General features: G+C 44.6%; 1 protein-coding gene across 1 annotated transcript in view; it reads left to right on the top strand.

Annotated features, from left to right (window-relative positions):
- The window catches only part of LOC129380722 (tenascin-N-like), a 34,927-nt gene extending 24,884 nt beyond the window's left edge, over window positions 1–10,043 (top strand). Inside the window, exons 8-9 of the mRNA XM_055062531.2 lie at window positions 4,614–4,919; window positions 9,595–10,043. Coding sequence (XP_054918506.1) covers window positions 4,614–4,919; window positions 9,595–9,926 — 638 coding nt within the window. The 3' untranslated portion in view covers window positions 9,927–10,043. The remainder of the gene's footprint in view (window positions 1–4,613; window positions 4,920–9,594) is intronic.
- Window positions 10,044–15,098: the final 5,055 nt, after the last annotated feature.

Genomic DNA, 15,098 nt, shown 5'->3' with positions numbered 1-15,098 from the left:
GCATGATTTGACAGAAAAAATAAAAACATTTATTTCTGATTCGACCTCTTTTCGCCATTATCCCTCGGCTATTGGTAAAAAGTTTTCGGGCTGCACCTACTTCGCCTGCCTGTCACACGACGTCACAAAACCGCAAGAACTCACCGTGTCATAGTGACGTGTGCGCGATACAGATGCATTAATATGCCGAACAAAACTGAATTTTATTCGGAATAGCCGCAGGCTGCCCCGTTCCGAAAGGAATGAAAGATGGCTGCCGCCGATCGCTCAGACGCTGGCTACTCGCACCTGCCGGAGAGCATGGGTGTATTTGCGTATAATAAATCTTCTTGCATGGCCGTGTAAAGTTTTCGAGCACTTTCGGCACGTTTGCCCCCTCATTCTGCCAACTCTTCTTTGCAGAGGGTCTGTTTTAGCGTCATTCTTGAGCTTCCGTTGCATGCCGCCGCGATTTTCGACCAGCCACCACAAGCTAAGTAAGGGAAAGCCGACCAATCGTAGACGCCGGCACCACCCTCTTCATCCGGTTATCGACTTCCAGTGCAGTGGCTCAGCCCCATCGAATCCCTCTCCACTTGAGCGTTCTCCTCGCCTCTTGTCAGCCAATTAGATACAAGCCGCTCAGCGTAGGCAATGTTATTCGTTTTTCAAGCAAACAAAAGTAACCTCCTATGAACGAGTAGAGCGTTTTATTGGACTGTTCAGACAACCCTGCGGGTGACCTCCCGGTGCTTGCGTTGGTGGTTACGCAAATTTGACGTCAAGAGATTGGAATAGAAACATATTGGAATAGTTTTACGTTATAGGGCCCCTGGTGCTAAATTCGTAATGAAAGCATTGACAGTCAGCTTGCCCTCAGCATGCTCTTCACCTGTACACGCCGTGCAACATAGGCGGCTTTCAGGCCCAATCTGATGGAAGCGGTAAGTGGGTAGTGTATGTTGAAAGTGGTTTTGCTGCAGCCATGTATAGCGTTTCAGCACTGATTGTCTGTGGTTCAACTGCTTCAATATTTGTCTCTTACTCAATATTATCAAGTGTTCGTGGAACTTCCCCCAACTAATATGTTGCGATAACAATATATGGACACTTCAGACGAATTTCCGCCGTCACCGTGACGCTCGCTATAATGTGCGAGTGTGATAAGCGTGGCCGCACACCGTGTGTTGTAGGTGCGTGACAAAGACGAGAAGGAGGACGGCTGGATGAGGCGGTGCCTGGCGCCTGCAGGCGGGGCTGTGGTGCGTAGGCGTGCAAAGGGGGCGGGGGGAGGTGATGCGAGAAAGTAACGAGAAATGATGAGGAAGTGACGCGAGAGAAGGGGGGGGGGGAGGCAACGATAGGAGTGGCTAACACGACCGCACGCGCCCTATTTTGGCGGTAATCTGTTGTGCGTACAAAGGCTACGCTTGCTGAGGGCTGATGGGTTCGTGTGCGCTGTGTTCTCCGGTGCCCACTTCGTGGTGAAGCCGCACAGGCAGCTCGCAGGGCCATTCGCTCGCTTTTTAGGCCACTCTTCATCGTGTCATTGCTGTGATAGCGAGCGTTCGCTATCATTGAGTTAGACACACTCATGTTTGCCCGATATAGGAGTAACACCATGCTTGGTAATGTAATTAGTAAGCCAATGTTCACTGCAATTTACAAAAGCAATGAAGCTACAGGCCTTGCTTCGTGCTGTTGCTAATACTTTGCTTTCGCGATCGGTGAATCGCAGTTCGGGCGAAACTGCCACTTTATTGCCTGCATCGCTGAATTTCTCATACAGACTGCCGGCATTTTTATTCCTCGTTCATTACCTGTTATCATTGTAGCCTGCCGAAGAGGGTGATTGCTATTGTCCTTTTAAAGAGAAGCTCAAGGTCATGGGTTTGATGTCAATAAGAGGCGACTGCATTGCCTCAGCCCCGGATTGTCAAAATGCTCGTCTACTCGCGTGTTTTAGGCACATAATGCAGGACTCTGGGTGACACTGTAGACGGAAGGCGAAGCATTGAATACGATAGTAGACAAGTTCACACCAAGCTAAACCCGTCTGCAATTGTGAGTGTGGAATGAAAAAACTAGCAAGGTGGTTGCCTTGCTGCAACGCGAGAACATTGTGCGTTTCGACCGGCTATGAATAACTTTCGCTTGGTGCTTGCTGTCCATTGTAAAAACAGCGCATTAACGGATGGACGATAGTTAAAAAGAGAATAAAAGAAGACACTTACTTCAAACGACGATTTTTACTAAGAAGGGCGGAAATATGTATACACTCGCACACGCGAATTTCAGACAAACTGCCGAGTCACCACCATACAGAAACCGAATCGAAAAATGCTGGTGGTAAAAGGTAAGAATTTGCCTAGTAAAATATACGGACATTACAAGGATCTACCATCACTGCCAATTCATGAAATGTGTATTTTTTTCTCTGACAACGCAAGCGAAGGCTTAATGACAATCATTCTTGCTGTTAACTGCAGCCTCAACCATTACCGTTATGGAATCACCAGGACGCTTTGCAACAACCGCAGCCCAATAAAACAACGGCCCCGCCACACTGATTGCAGTGCAGTGTGCGAAAGTTCTGCCTACCCTTCGGTACCTTCGATATGCGTCCTTGTGGTGTGGTATTCAGGCATCTGCCACTAGGCCCTACGTATTCCAGGCCGCAGACAATGGGAGCACTACATACAACTTTCTGGGCACATTCAACAAAACGGTTTCAGGGCTTCGCTTTCCATTTAAACTGTTCAGCTTTGGCAGGAAGGGTCATAGAAGAAGGCTGTGGCAGCTTGTGCGGAGACGAAAGAAAATCACGATGTGCTCTCCTTTCTTATTCAGTTTTTGCCACACGCGATGTAGGTTAGGAATGACCGCGACTTTCTTCCGTGCCGCTGGCCGTGTTTACCCAACGTTGTTGCAGTCTCTTACATTAATACGAAATCTCCCGGATACAAACACGAACAGGGTAACTAAAAAGTCTGCTACTTCTAGAGCAGCTACTTCCGTGGCTAAGCTGTCTTGAATGACATAGTCAGAGGATTGGCTATGAGCATTCCAAAGCCATGTGTGCCCGTTGGCCCTCTTATACAACCTTGCTGTAGGCTGAAAAAAAAAAAAAACGGACATGGTCTCTTACAAGTAGCACCGTTAAATTAAAAGCCGCATAAATCGGGTTTTTTTATCTGGAAGAGTCGTGCGTAAGCTTTCACGGACGCAACAAGCATATGTGTAAGGTTGGGAAAGTCCGCTGGAGGAATTAAGACGCTATACGTTGTGCCATCACAGGTCGCTTAAATATGGCAGTCGTACGCAGAGAGAAAGCATTTGAGCACCCGTTCGTTTACACTGACCTGTCTCTCACACAATTAGATAAAGTCTTAAGCCGGTCATACGGAACACCGGCGGTCAAGTGCTGTCGCTTTGGTGGCTGACTTCTCTTGTTTTACCTATGTTGATCATGCTACGTATGACTCCTCTTTCCCTTGGTTGTCGTACAATGCTTGCATACGCTTCACGTGTGCGAGTGTACATATATTTGCGCACTTGTTATTAAAAATCTTAGTTGCTGTTAATTACAATGGATTACATGCCATTGAGGTCAGAGTGTTTGCTATCAATTCCGCACAGATCAGCGTATGAATCGCGGTAGGATATGGTTACAGCTCCTCATCAAGAGCTGATGTGTGTATGCCCACCGCTCTTGCCAGCAGCGGAAGCCAGATTGCTTCCATGGTCCCAGAAGAGTCGACGGAGCAGAACGTAACGTTGCCTCCACTTGGCTTCGTGATTGTTGTAGCCAAACACATAGTTTGTCTTGCCCTGGCCGTCGTTACGATGACAGCACCACGGCGTTGCCCACCATGCAAACTTCCCTCGAGTGTTCGTATATTCACGCTCGCAATTGTAACTTCCACCGACGCGTCTATAACAAACAACGGTGAAACTTATAAACGGGAGGTCACAGAGTTGAATTTAATTTAGCGTTATTTTTTCGGGCCTCTTACTCTCTCATGTGCTGCATTCGACTGTGGTTGCCCTTTTCCGATGGTCTATTGGCTTGAAATTCATAGTGTGAGCGCTATAGAGCAACTTTGCAGTGTGCGGTTTTATATGAAGCATTTCTTTTCGACTTGCTTCCTGTCGTTCAGTTGAAGGCTAGAAGAAACATTGTAAAGAATAAAAAGAAGATCACGAGAGCTCTCTATTTTCGTGTGAACTGATGTAGAAATATCGGCGCTAAGGGTGGCACATCGCAGCCTCACACAAGAAGGACACAAAAAACACCTTTGTGTAGCCAAGACGTGTTGTCCAGAAAGACTAACTGATGTTGAGTTGCGATTACACCAGGAGGGGTAGGTATTTCGAGTAGCCTTTTTCTACGGTATTCAAGCTCACAATTGCGTCGTGTGTTCACTGCTTTAACCGTCTCTACTTTGCCCCAATAACATTGTAATATAGCGCGTTTCAGTGTTTTAAGTAACCTTGTGCTCGAAGGGTTTGCTGAGCGTAAAGTAGCCTTCATTGCCTGGTACATTAGAGCTGACAAAAATCTACATATTTATTGTCGATGTACAGTTTAACGGGAACTTGCGTCTAAAACTGTTCAATCATAATTTTTCTAGTTCTTCCTGATGTGACCCACCTGAAGTTGATTACCGTTGGACCTGACAACTTCGTACTGAGTTGGCAACCTGTCAAAGCATGCTTCGACTATTATACGGTGGAACTCATCGACGAAGCCAGTGGCCGCAACATCAGTGTGTCCTGCAACAAGGGTGCCGACATCAATGCAAATGAGACGTCTGTCATTTGTGACCAAGTAGACACATGCGCGAATGTGACGATTCGAGTGAGAACGCACACCAGGGCCCCTCCGAGACGCTCTTCCAGAGGCGCCGAACTTAGGCACGTCCTGCTGAAAGGAAAAGGTACATATTTTCCACTGAACGTTGACACTGAGAAGCACGATCATTCGGTGCATATGGTGCTCTTATTTGTGTTACCATCATGCTAGAGACCGGGTGGTTGGTTCTTTCAGAATAAATAAATAATTATTGTGGGGTATTACATGCCAAAAACACGATATAATTATCAGACAAGCTGGAAGGAGAGACTTCGTATTGATTTTGCCTCATGAGTTTCTATAACTTGTACCTAAGTCGAAGTGCGAGAACGCTCTTGTATTTCGCCTTCTTTAAGATGCTTGTGCCACTGCCGGGATTGAAGCCGTGGCCTCGAGCTAAGCAGCGCATCACTAGAGAAGCTGGGCCACCTTCCCTTATCCAAATGTAGATCCGATTTGTTATTCCACAAACTTGTGCCTCTTCTTTTGCATCGCAAACAAAAAGAGCTTGCCATAAAATATGCATTTACATGGATATACTGATTGATACAGGTGTACTCAACTAAGACAGGGTCCACAAAGGTCTTAAAGAAACTACAAGATTTGTTGGGCCACCTTGTTTTCGCATCGTACACTCAAACCTCGGTACGCCGGGAAGTCACTATTCCACTCCGAACTTCTTTACCGAACTTAGTGAGGGCATCAGCAAATCCACGTAGCTGCTGCAGACGGGAGTCGAATCTGTGGCTTCTTGTACGGCTGTACAAGAGCATTTCGCTAAGTAACTGCGGCTTCCGTTTCCTCGTTGCTGTAGCTGGACACAATGCGAGACTCCTACGAATATTTAGCACATGACTGTCATTTTCTCAAAAAGATTTTAACCCGTCACGATACTTATTTGAGAGGACTCCCGGTGGCCTAAAGACTGAGTTTCTTGCAAGTGCACAAATAGTTTATGTTGAACTAAGCCCCGAAGGGATCTTTAGTGGGAAGCGTAGATGCACATGTAACAGTATGCTGAAGGGTGGCTTGTGTTTATCTGAACTTTCCATAGCTACCGGCTCATTCATGAGCGTAATACGGGGCAATTGCCCAAGAGGTGTACAACTGCTAGAGCAGCTCGTCAAGGGCTGAAAGGCTGGAAGGGTGGAAGGCTGGATAATAAACAGGCTGCAGCTGTTGTCAATTCCACTTGGTTATTATGCTTTCGCATCTAACAACTCAGAGTTGTTTAAACTTTATAGGCCGATAAGCTTTCACTCACATTGAACGCGTAATGCAAACAGTGGTCACACAGCCAAACAAAGACGTGCCGTTAAAGTGGAATTGCAGAAGAGCCCAATACTCTGCAAGGCTTGCTGAGCAAGACAATGTACTATTTAAATGCTACTTGTCAATGTCATGAGGGAGAAATGGAGTGCCTTCTAGTACATATGAAACGTTTATTTACACTAAAATGAATTATAGCCCAGAACGAACTTACTGGATGTACTGAATGATCTAACGCACTTCCCTGTTTCTTGGAAGAGAATACTTGATATGCAAAGAACATTTTTCTCCATTCCTTTCAAGATTACTTTACAGGCGAAGATTGCACTAGAAGAAAAAAGAAACAGCACAACCGTGTGAAGCTTCGCATGATCACAGCTTCATTTTTAGCGAAGCTCCTTCTCTGGAGCATTTGCAACAATAATGTGCTAACACACTCCAAAGAAAGCGCATTTGGCATTTTCTTCCCCACATGGTTATTAACGTTGCCCACATTTCCGGACAACTCAAACTCGCCCCTTTCTTATTCTGCGGAATGTTGCAATATCTTGTGTATTCTGGGTTACATTAGCCCCTTCGAGAGTTGCAATGCCCAATTTACTACTTAAGCTGTGGTATATATTTCCACATAACAGCTTTTCCAAACGCGTCATATATGGTGTATTTAACAAAGCTTACTTCCGAAGTAGTTGCTTCAAGGTTTTAAGTAGCATTAAATTTCATGTAACATTCGTTGCAAAAATTTTTTTCACACAACAGGGATACTTCTGGCGCACGCTGGATCTAGCGACATCTTAGAAAAAGGTTTTTGTCGCACAATTCATTTATTATTTCAATGCTGGAGTACGCAGCGGCAGCCCGGGATCCCTGGACAAAAACCAGTAAACTAAAGCTAGAATTTATCCAGAGAAAATATATTAGGTTCATTTGTAACTATTATAGCTGGAAAATATTCCCATCTAACCTCGTACAAAAAGCTTTCCTAGAAGTGCTTGAAACACGGCGATATTATGGCAGGTTAAAACTCTTTTATTCGTTATATCGGAACACGGTAAACATAGACCAATCCGCATTTATAGCTCCTGCTACACGCGGCTTTACTCTGCCTCTTCACGTAAGAATGTTGACCGAGCTCAACTGCCGAACAAAGGCGTTCAAAAACTCTTTTTTTTTTTGCTCGGACGATTGTCAATTGGAATGCCTTAGGCAGGGCCATACCTTAAGCACGTTACGTCATCCTGCACCCATGTTGTTGCTTTTTCATTCTTACATTTTCTTTCCACTCCTGCGTGTTCAAATAAGTGAGCATGCTTTGTGTACTGTTGCTTTTCTTTTGTATCCGTTATCTTTTAGAAGTATGAATGTCATTGTTCGTTAGGCTTCTGTACCGTGGGTTCCCTTTTTATCTACTGCGATTGTCACTACTTCGTAAATTGTCCGGCGATTGTTTCCCAGGCTGTTATTTTCTTGCATTCAGCGGGTACGCAATGACGCGTGCGTTTTCTCCTCCGATTTTATTCCCTTTTCCTTTTATTTGCCCTTTAGTTTTGCCTTTGTGTAGTGAGCATATATTATTGTACCTTTGCTCCAACTCATGCCCCAGGGCCGGCAAGTAGGCCAGCAGTATGTAATAAAGGAATTTATTCAAAAGCGCAAGGAATGATTCGAACAAGACTGAGCCCCACAAGCACTCACTACAACTGGAGCCTGTCAGAAAGAAGGTGCAATGATGCAATGAGAATTGAAGGTCTCCGCATGCGCGACACAAATGTCACAGGGGTGCGCATAGCGGAAAAATTCCTCGATTTAATTGTCAAACGTAAAAGCAATGTCAGCGTCTCCAACAAGCCCACTTTTCCATTCCTCATTGCAACAAATGTAGCAGCCTGCAGGGCATTACATAATTTGTCGTCAACCCATTTTCGTCATGCCGTCGTCGTGATGCTTTGGCTGTCGCAGCTTTATAATTTCGGAAACGCCAACTGATTGTCGCGATGTCGTCGTCCTCGTACTACGTTTTTCGTTCCGACGAAGTAATTTCTTCTTCGTCATTCCGCAGTAATTACGCTTTCGTAATTGAACAGGGGTAATCCCGTTTTTGTAATGTAATCTTTACCAGCGCGTCATTCTCATACACTCATCGTGATGCATTTCTTGTCAGTTCGCGGCATTCGTCATCATCATGTCGTTGTGGCCGTTTGATCGTCGTTATTGCAGATTCATTCGGTGCTTCTCATTTCGTCGTCGTCATTGCAGTCACCGCAGTCATCCTCATGGCCTAATGCTTATGTTTTACCCTGGTGCGCGACTGTCATAGCCAGGTTGTCTGTATCCGGAGACGGTGTATGTTTTACATAGCCGAAGCAATGGAAATCTGAAGATGTCTAAGTAGAGGTGTATTCAGCGATGCAGTGTGTCGCTGCATTGTTGAATTCTAATCTCAGTAACTTCCACTGTAATCATGAAATCGGTTTGGCCAGAATTGTTTTCCTTGTGATTAGGCTTAAAGAAGGTCAATTCGAGTGAGCCAAGCTACCTAAATTATTTGGTGGATCTGACTCCGAGTATAGCCCATCTGAGTGGAATTGTGGTGAGTCAGTCTGATTGAGCCCTAAGCTAGATAAATATGTTGTGAGTGAGTATGAGCTAGTTACGTTTATTTTGACAACCTGTGGCCCCATCACACATCACGTTGTCGTGACGGTAAGGGATGGAACTTTCAAAAACGCTAGTTAAGAATTTACGTCCTTCATTAGGCGAAGTTTCGCCAAGCCTAGCCAAAAACAAACAGAGCACAACGGAACGGCGCGCTCTGTCGCTCATTGTCAAAATGTGTGGTCCAGCTCAAGGGCGTCGGCTGTTTAAGCAGGACTCGTCGAAGACTTCAGCGTGATCGCTGGTACTGCTTGTGTCCTTTCGAGAAAGTGCGACGCTATTCAAGTCAAGCATGCTATCTGATTACACGAGTATCGGCGAAAACATACAGAATAGATACCATCGGCGACAATATTCAAGAGAACTCCGATATTTGCAGGCCTACCAACAATATCTTTAGCAGTTCTTATTAAGCAAAAAGGGCGCGCAGGAAAAAAAAAGATAGAAACGTATGCGTGTCAATTTACGCTGTAGTCAAGGCGACCAGTGCCGCTCGTTCAAGCATAGCGCGCTGCATCGCGAAGGGGAGGATTGGAAAACTCAAGGTATGTGCTGTCGGAAGGGAGGGGGGAGCGTTGGCAGTAAATAAATCAGCAGGCGTGTCGCAATCTATTTATTTGTTTCAACAATATTTCTAAAATATAATTGGGTTGTAGAGAGTAGTATTTAGCGCGCGCTTACCCCCTCACATTGTCACTAATCACGAAGTACCTTCAATAAAGCGAAACTAACCTTATTGGCCCTTGTGACTAATGTATCACCTAAATATTATACATTAGGCAGCAGCGGGCATTGTTCTAGTGTTAAAAGTTGTTTACACTTCACTTTTTTTGCAGTGGCTCCAGAAGTGACGGATTTGAGACTGGTGGTCCGAAGATCCGACTCTTTCCGCGTGGAGTTCAACGCGTGGGAGGACTGCTTCGACGAATTTTACTACAACATCACTTTGTGGAGATTTCCTCAACGTGAAGTCAAAGCTGCATGCAGTCACGTTGTGTCGAATCGTTCGTTGTTTCCTGGAAGACCTCATGCATTCATTTGCAATAATGTTAAGGCTTGTGGCGTCGTGAACTTTGCTTTGGGGACACGCTTATTGGGCCCACCTAGACGCAATTCACGCGGAGTCCTCCTGCGCGGAATCAGAATGAATGGTTCATGTAGGGGATGATGTTTCTGCTACGTAAATTCAAGTTTGTAAGGAAGTGGAATGATGAAGGCCGTGCTACTCCAAGTGGCAATGAAATGTCACGACATGAAAGAAGAATAAACACGGCCTGCACGATTATTTGTTTTGTAGCCGCCGGCGAATGAACACCTCAAAAGAATTTTTGCAGTGTCAAAACTACTCGCTCGAAAAAGTGAATTATGTTACACGAGAAATTCTTTCTGGTGTATAAATTACAGGGCATCCGTTAGGCAGGCCCCACGAGCTGTAGAAAAAGACTTCATACGAAGTTTTATCTTGTCATAAAGGATCATCGGGGTTTCTCCGACGCTTTACCAGCCCGCACGGTGCTTAAACGTGTTTGACGCGAGCCTCTGGGGGACAACTGCAGCAGGACGACCACTATGACTACCACCATCACTACGTAAGTTTTTTAGTCTGGCGAAGAGACATCGCAACACTTTGCATCACAACGTAAGCCGATTTCTCATCCCGGTCACGTTTGACGTGAGCCTGTGTGGAACAACAGCAGCAAGACCACCACTATGAGTACTGGCACGACTGCGTATGTATTTCGCTCGGGCCAAAAATCATTGATATCCTTTGCATTAGAACGTAAGCCTATATCTCATCCCGGCCACGATACAGTAGTGTGAAGACAGCTCATTAGGGATTGCTGCGGTACTTTTGCAGCAGCAACCATCCGGAGAACTGAGAGCCGTGTTGTTGGAATCCAGATCGTTAACGAACGCGGAGGCATGACGAAGTCGAAAAGGAATACAAACCTTAGCCTTCAATTGGGTGGTCCATAGTTTTCCCCCGTATCTACGCGGAATCATAGTTTTAGTAGAAACTGATTATCAGCCGTTACTTACCTGTTTTTGGAGTCCAGATTGTTAACGAACGTGGAGGTATGACGAATTCGAAAAGGAATACAAACCTTAGTCTTTAATTGGGTGGTCCTAGTTCGCACCCACAGGTAACGCCGGAAGAAGTAAAGAAAGCCTTGGGAGAAATGCAAAGGGGGAAGAAAGCTGGGGAGGATCAGGTAACAGCAGATTTGTTGAAGGATGGTGGGCAGATTGTTCTAGAGAAACTGGCCACGCTGTGTACGCAGTGCCTCATGACCTCGAGCGTACCGGGATCTTGGAAGAACGCTAACATAATCCTCATCCATAAGAAAGGGAACGCCAAAGACTTGAAAAATTATAGACCGATCAGCTTACTGTCAGTTGCCCACAAACTATTTACTAAGGTAATCGCAAATAGAATCAGGAACACCTTACACTTCTGTCAAGCAAAGGACCAGGCAGGATTCCGTAAAGGCTACTCTACAATAGACCATATTCACAGTATCAATCAGGTGATAGAGAAATGTGCGGAATATAACCAACCCTTATATATAGCTTTCATTGATTACGAGAAAGCCTTTGATTCTGTCGAAACCTCAGCAGTCATGGAGGCATTACGGAATTAGGGTGTAGCCGAGCCGTATGTAAAAATACTGACATACATCTATTGCGGTTCCACAGCCACCGTAGTCCTCCTTAAGGAAAGCAACAAAATCCCAATAAAGAAAGGCGCCAGGCAGGGAGATACGATCTCTCCAATGCTATTCACAGCGTGTTTACAGGAGGTATTCAGAGACCTGGATTGGTAAGAATTGGGGATAAAAAGTTAATGGAGAATACCTTAGTAACTTGCGATTCGCTGATGATATTGCCTTGCTTAGTAACTCAGGGGACCAATTGCACTGCGTGGTCACTGACCTGGAGAGGCAAAGCAGAAGAGTGGGTCTTAAAGTTAGTCTGCAGAAAACTAATGTTTAACAGTCTCGGAAGACAACAGCAATTTACTATAGGTAGCGAGGCACTGGAAGTGGTAAGTGAATACATTTACTTAGGGCAGATAGTGACGGCGGATCCGGATCATGAGACGGAAATAATCAGAAGATTAAGAATGGGCTGGGGTGCGTTTGGCAGGCATTCTCAGATCATGAACAGCAGGTTGCCATTATCCCTCAAGAGAAAAGTGTATGATAGCTGTGTCTTGCCAGTACTCACCTACGGGGAAGAAGCCTGGAGGCTTACGAAAAGGGTTCTACTCAAATTGAGGACGACGCAACGAGCTATGGAAAGAAGAATGATGGGTGTAACATTAAGGGATAAGAAAAGAGCAGATTGGGTGAGGGAACAAACGCGAGTTAATGACATCTCAGTTGAAATCAAGAAAGAGAAATGGGCATGGGCAGGACATGTAATGGGAAGGAACATAACCGATGGTCATTAAGGGTTACGGACTGGATTCTAAGAAAAGGGAAGCGTAGCAGGGGGCTGTAGAATGTTAGGTGGGCGGATGAGATTAAGAAGTTTGCAGGGACGACAAGGCCAGAATTAATACATGACTGGGGTTGTTGGAGAAGTATGGGAGTGGCCTTTGCCCTGCAGTGGGCGTAACCAGGCTGATGATGATGATGATGAGTTTGCCCACGAAGTCGAAAAGGAATACAAACCTTAGCCTTCAATTGGGTGGTCCATAGTTTGCCCCCGTATCTACGCGGAATCACATTTTGGATAAGATGGTGCATTTTGATGATGATGCATTTTGGATAATCACATTGGATAAGATGATGCAAGCGACTCGTGTGCTGCTTGGTTATGTCGACGGCATGGGTCCCAGAAATACACAAACAGGGTTCTTGTTTACACATGCTGCTTGCGTCCACTAATCTAAAGCTCTCTAATGTCAGCAGTATAAAGAGAGGCTATAAAAATAAGGTTTTGAACTTCACAACTCCAATTTTGTTTTTTCTATACTCGTACAACCTAAACACTATGCTGTCATGACAGGATCTGCCTAACTCTATGCCACATTTTGCGACAAGAGCAGTGATCACTCAGAGTTGCTTGTCCTGATATTACTCGCGAGAATTCTTTAAACAGTTCATTTTTTAAGCAAGAAGCATGTCATGCTCAGCTAAAAAATTAACCAAGCAATGCGCTACTAGAAGTAGCTAAAATATCGCCAGTCTTCTGAAGTCAGCTTAATTTGCAGCTGCTAAAATTGGCTGTCATTGAATTGGGGCAAGGAAAGAACAACTTGAATAAACATACATCTCATCAGAAAGTTGTGGTGATGTGCGGCAGGCTAAGGCAGTTTAAGGAAGCCGATTCGGCATTGGTCTACCTCTGCCCCAAAACCAGGCACCTCAGCCGAGGCGACTTGCCTTGGCTTTCACATCTTCAAATTTGCTTTCCCGAGCACAGAATACTCAGTCGAGTTGAGCTCAATGCACATCACCCACATTGGGGATACAGGCCCAGAGGATGCCCCCTTGACGTAGCAGACACCACAGACCTCAAATTAACAAATGACACCAACATCAGATCAAAAGACTGGCAGTCCATAATTCTGTATTTCAGCCACTCTGCTGAAGGTACAGTAGTGGTGAATACTGATCCTGGAGAGCGCAATTAAGCCAACAGGTGCCATGATTGGCTAACACCTGCTGAATGTCTGCGTACTGTGTATAGAGCTGGCGTCCACGCTTCAAGTTCTGACACATTACCTTCCCACTTATGAAGACGGTCCTATGTTAATGTTTCTTCTTACATGTAGGGAGAGTGATTGGGTGCATCGGCTTCATTAATCTTCTTCTAGTGCTTGGCTTCTCAGATTTACTGGATGGGGCTGTTGGTGTCTTGTTTTCCTCAAGCACAGCGCGAGACCTAGCAATGAGTAGCCCAAATATAGATTTAAGAAAACCAAAAGCCAATTCAGCAGTAAGAAGCTAAAGGGTTGTTTTGGTGGAGACCAGTGGCCAAGTCCAGATATGAAACAGGAGGGAGAAAAGTCTAGTCTTTCCACTTCAACACTGGAAGGCACAACTCCCACAAATAAATACGAGTCGTACTTAATTTACTTCTTTAAAGCAGATTTCTGACTTGCAGTGGCAAGTGTTCACTTCAACAAACACAGCATGAAGCAAGCTTCCTGTGCATATTTCACCAGCTACTGCATCATTGTTTCACATTACGAGTGAAACTGCAATTTTCTTTGTCACAACTTGCCCAATATTGTGTTTTGCAGTAGGTTGTTCGCAGTGCTATTAAGAAACGTAAATACTCATGCATAGTAGTAGAGAAAAAGAATAAAAGTAAGACAGCAGTGGCTTTTCGTGCATAAATTTGCATACACCTGGTGCTCTTATGGTCATTTTCCCCTATCTACTAAACCATTCTAAAAAAGAAAAGCTTATAGACAATTATTGTGCAAAGTCAGACCACATATAAAACAAAGGTATCCTTGGTAAGCACAGTAAATTTTCTTGGGAACATTTTCTGCAGCCCTGCGATGGGCTTTCTTTCCTTTCTTTTCAGCTGTGCGGTTTCAGTAAAAAGCGACAAGACAGTTTGACAATTCTATTCGTTGAAAGACTTAGCGAAACCCTTTTTTGGGTTTCTTCTTAGGTTCAGACTCTGCACATTGCATTTTAGGGTGTGTTTTCAGTGTTTTTTGCTTTTTATAAATGGGTAGGTCATGTCAACATTTTTTACATCATGTCAAGTATGGGGTGCCGTAGTGCTCTTGGATGGCGTCTTTAATTCTTTCATTCTGTACAATATGATGTCGGTTTTTTGTGTCCAAGGTCGTTTTACATTTGAGTGGAATTGTAGCATTTTTCAAAGTTTTGCGTCTGTCACCCAAGCTTGAAAGATTGCTACCCACGGCTGGTGACATGACACATATGACATTTTTTTTTTCAATGAAAGGAAGTCTGTCACTTATCCTGTGCACTGGCTGTCTTTTTGAATTACAATTTGTTGCGTATATTTGCTCTTTTTTTGCATTTCATTTTAGGAATGGCTATCATACTTGACATAATTTAACCATATTGCACACAATGTGGATATGTAATTGCAATATACGGCCACCATAAATTGTGGCTATAAGGTACCAGCGCTGCAGGTAGCACTGCTTGTGCAGAATATACTTCCTCTACTACTTTCAAACATTGTTTTTATCTGCATTTGTGTAGCTCCAGTACCTGTGAACAACACACATCTGGTGGAAGAGTGGCTTGCAACTGCAGTTGGGCCCAACGAATAGCTAAATTTCTGCTAGTTTTCATATTATTAGCGTATTAGTAAAGGCAGTAGTTTTTATAGTAGCCCG

The sequence above is a fragment of the Dermacentor andersoni genome, chromosome 10, assembly GCF_023375885.2.
Source record: "Dermacentor andersoni chromosome 10, qqDerAnde1_hic_scaffold, whole genome shotgun sequence".
NCBI lineage: Eukaryota > Metazoa > Arthropoda > Arachnida > Ixodida > Ixodidae > Dermacentor > Dermacentor andersoni.
The sequence above is the reverse complement of the archived record's forward strand: the minus strand, read 5'-3'. Positions and strand labels throughout refer to the sequence as shown.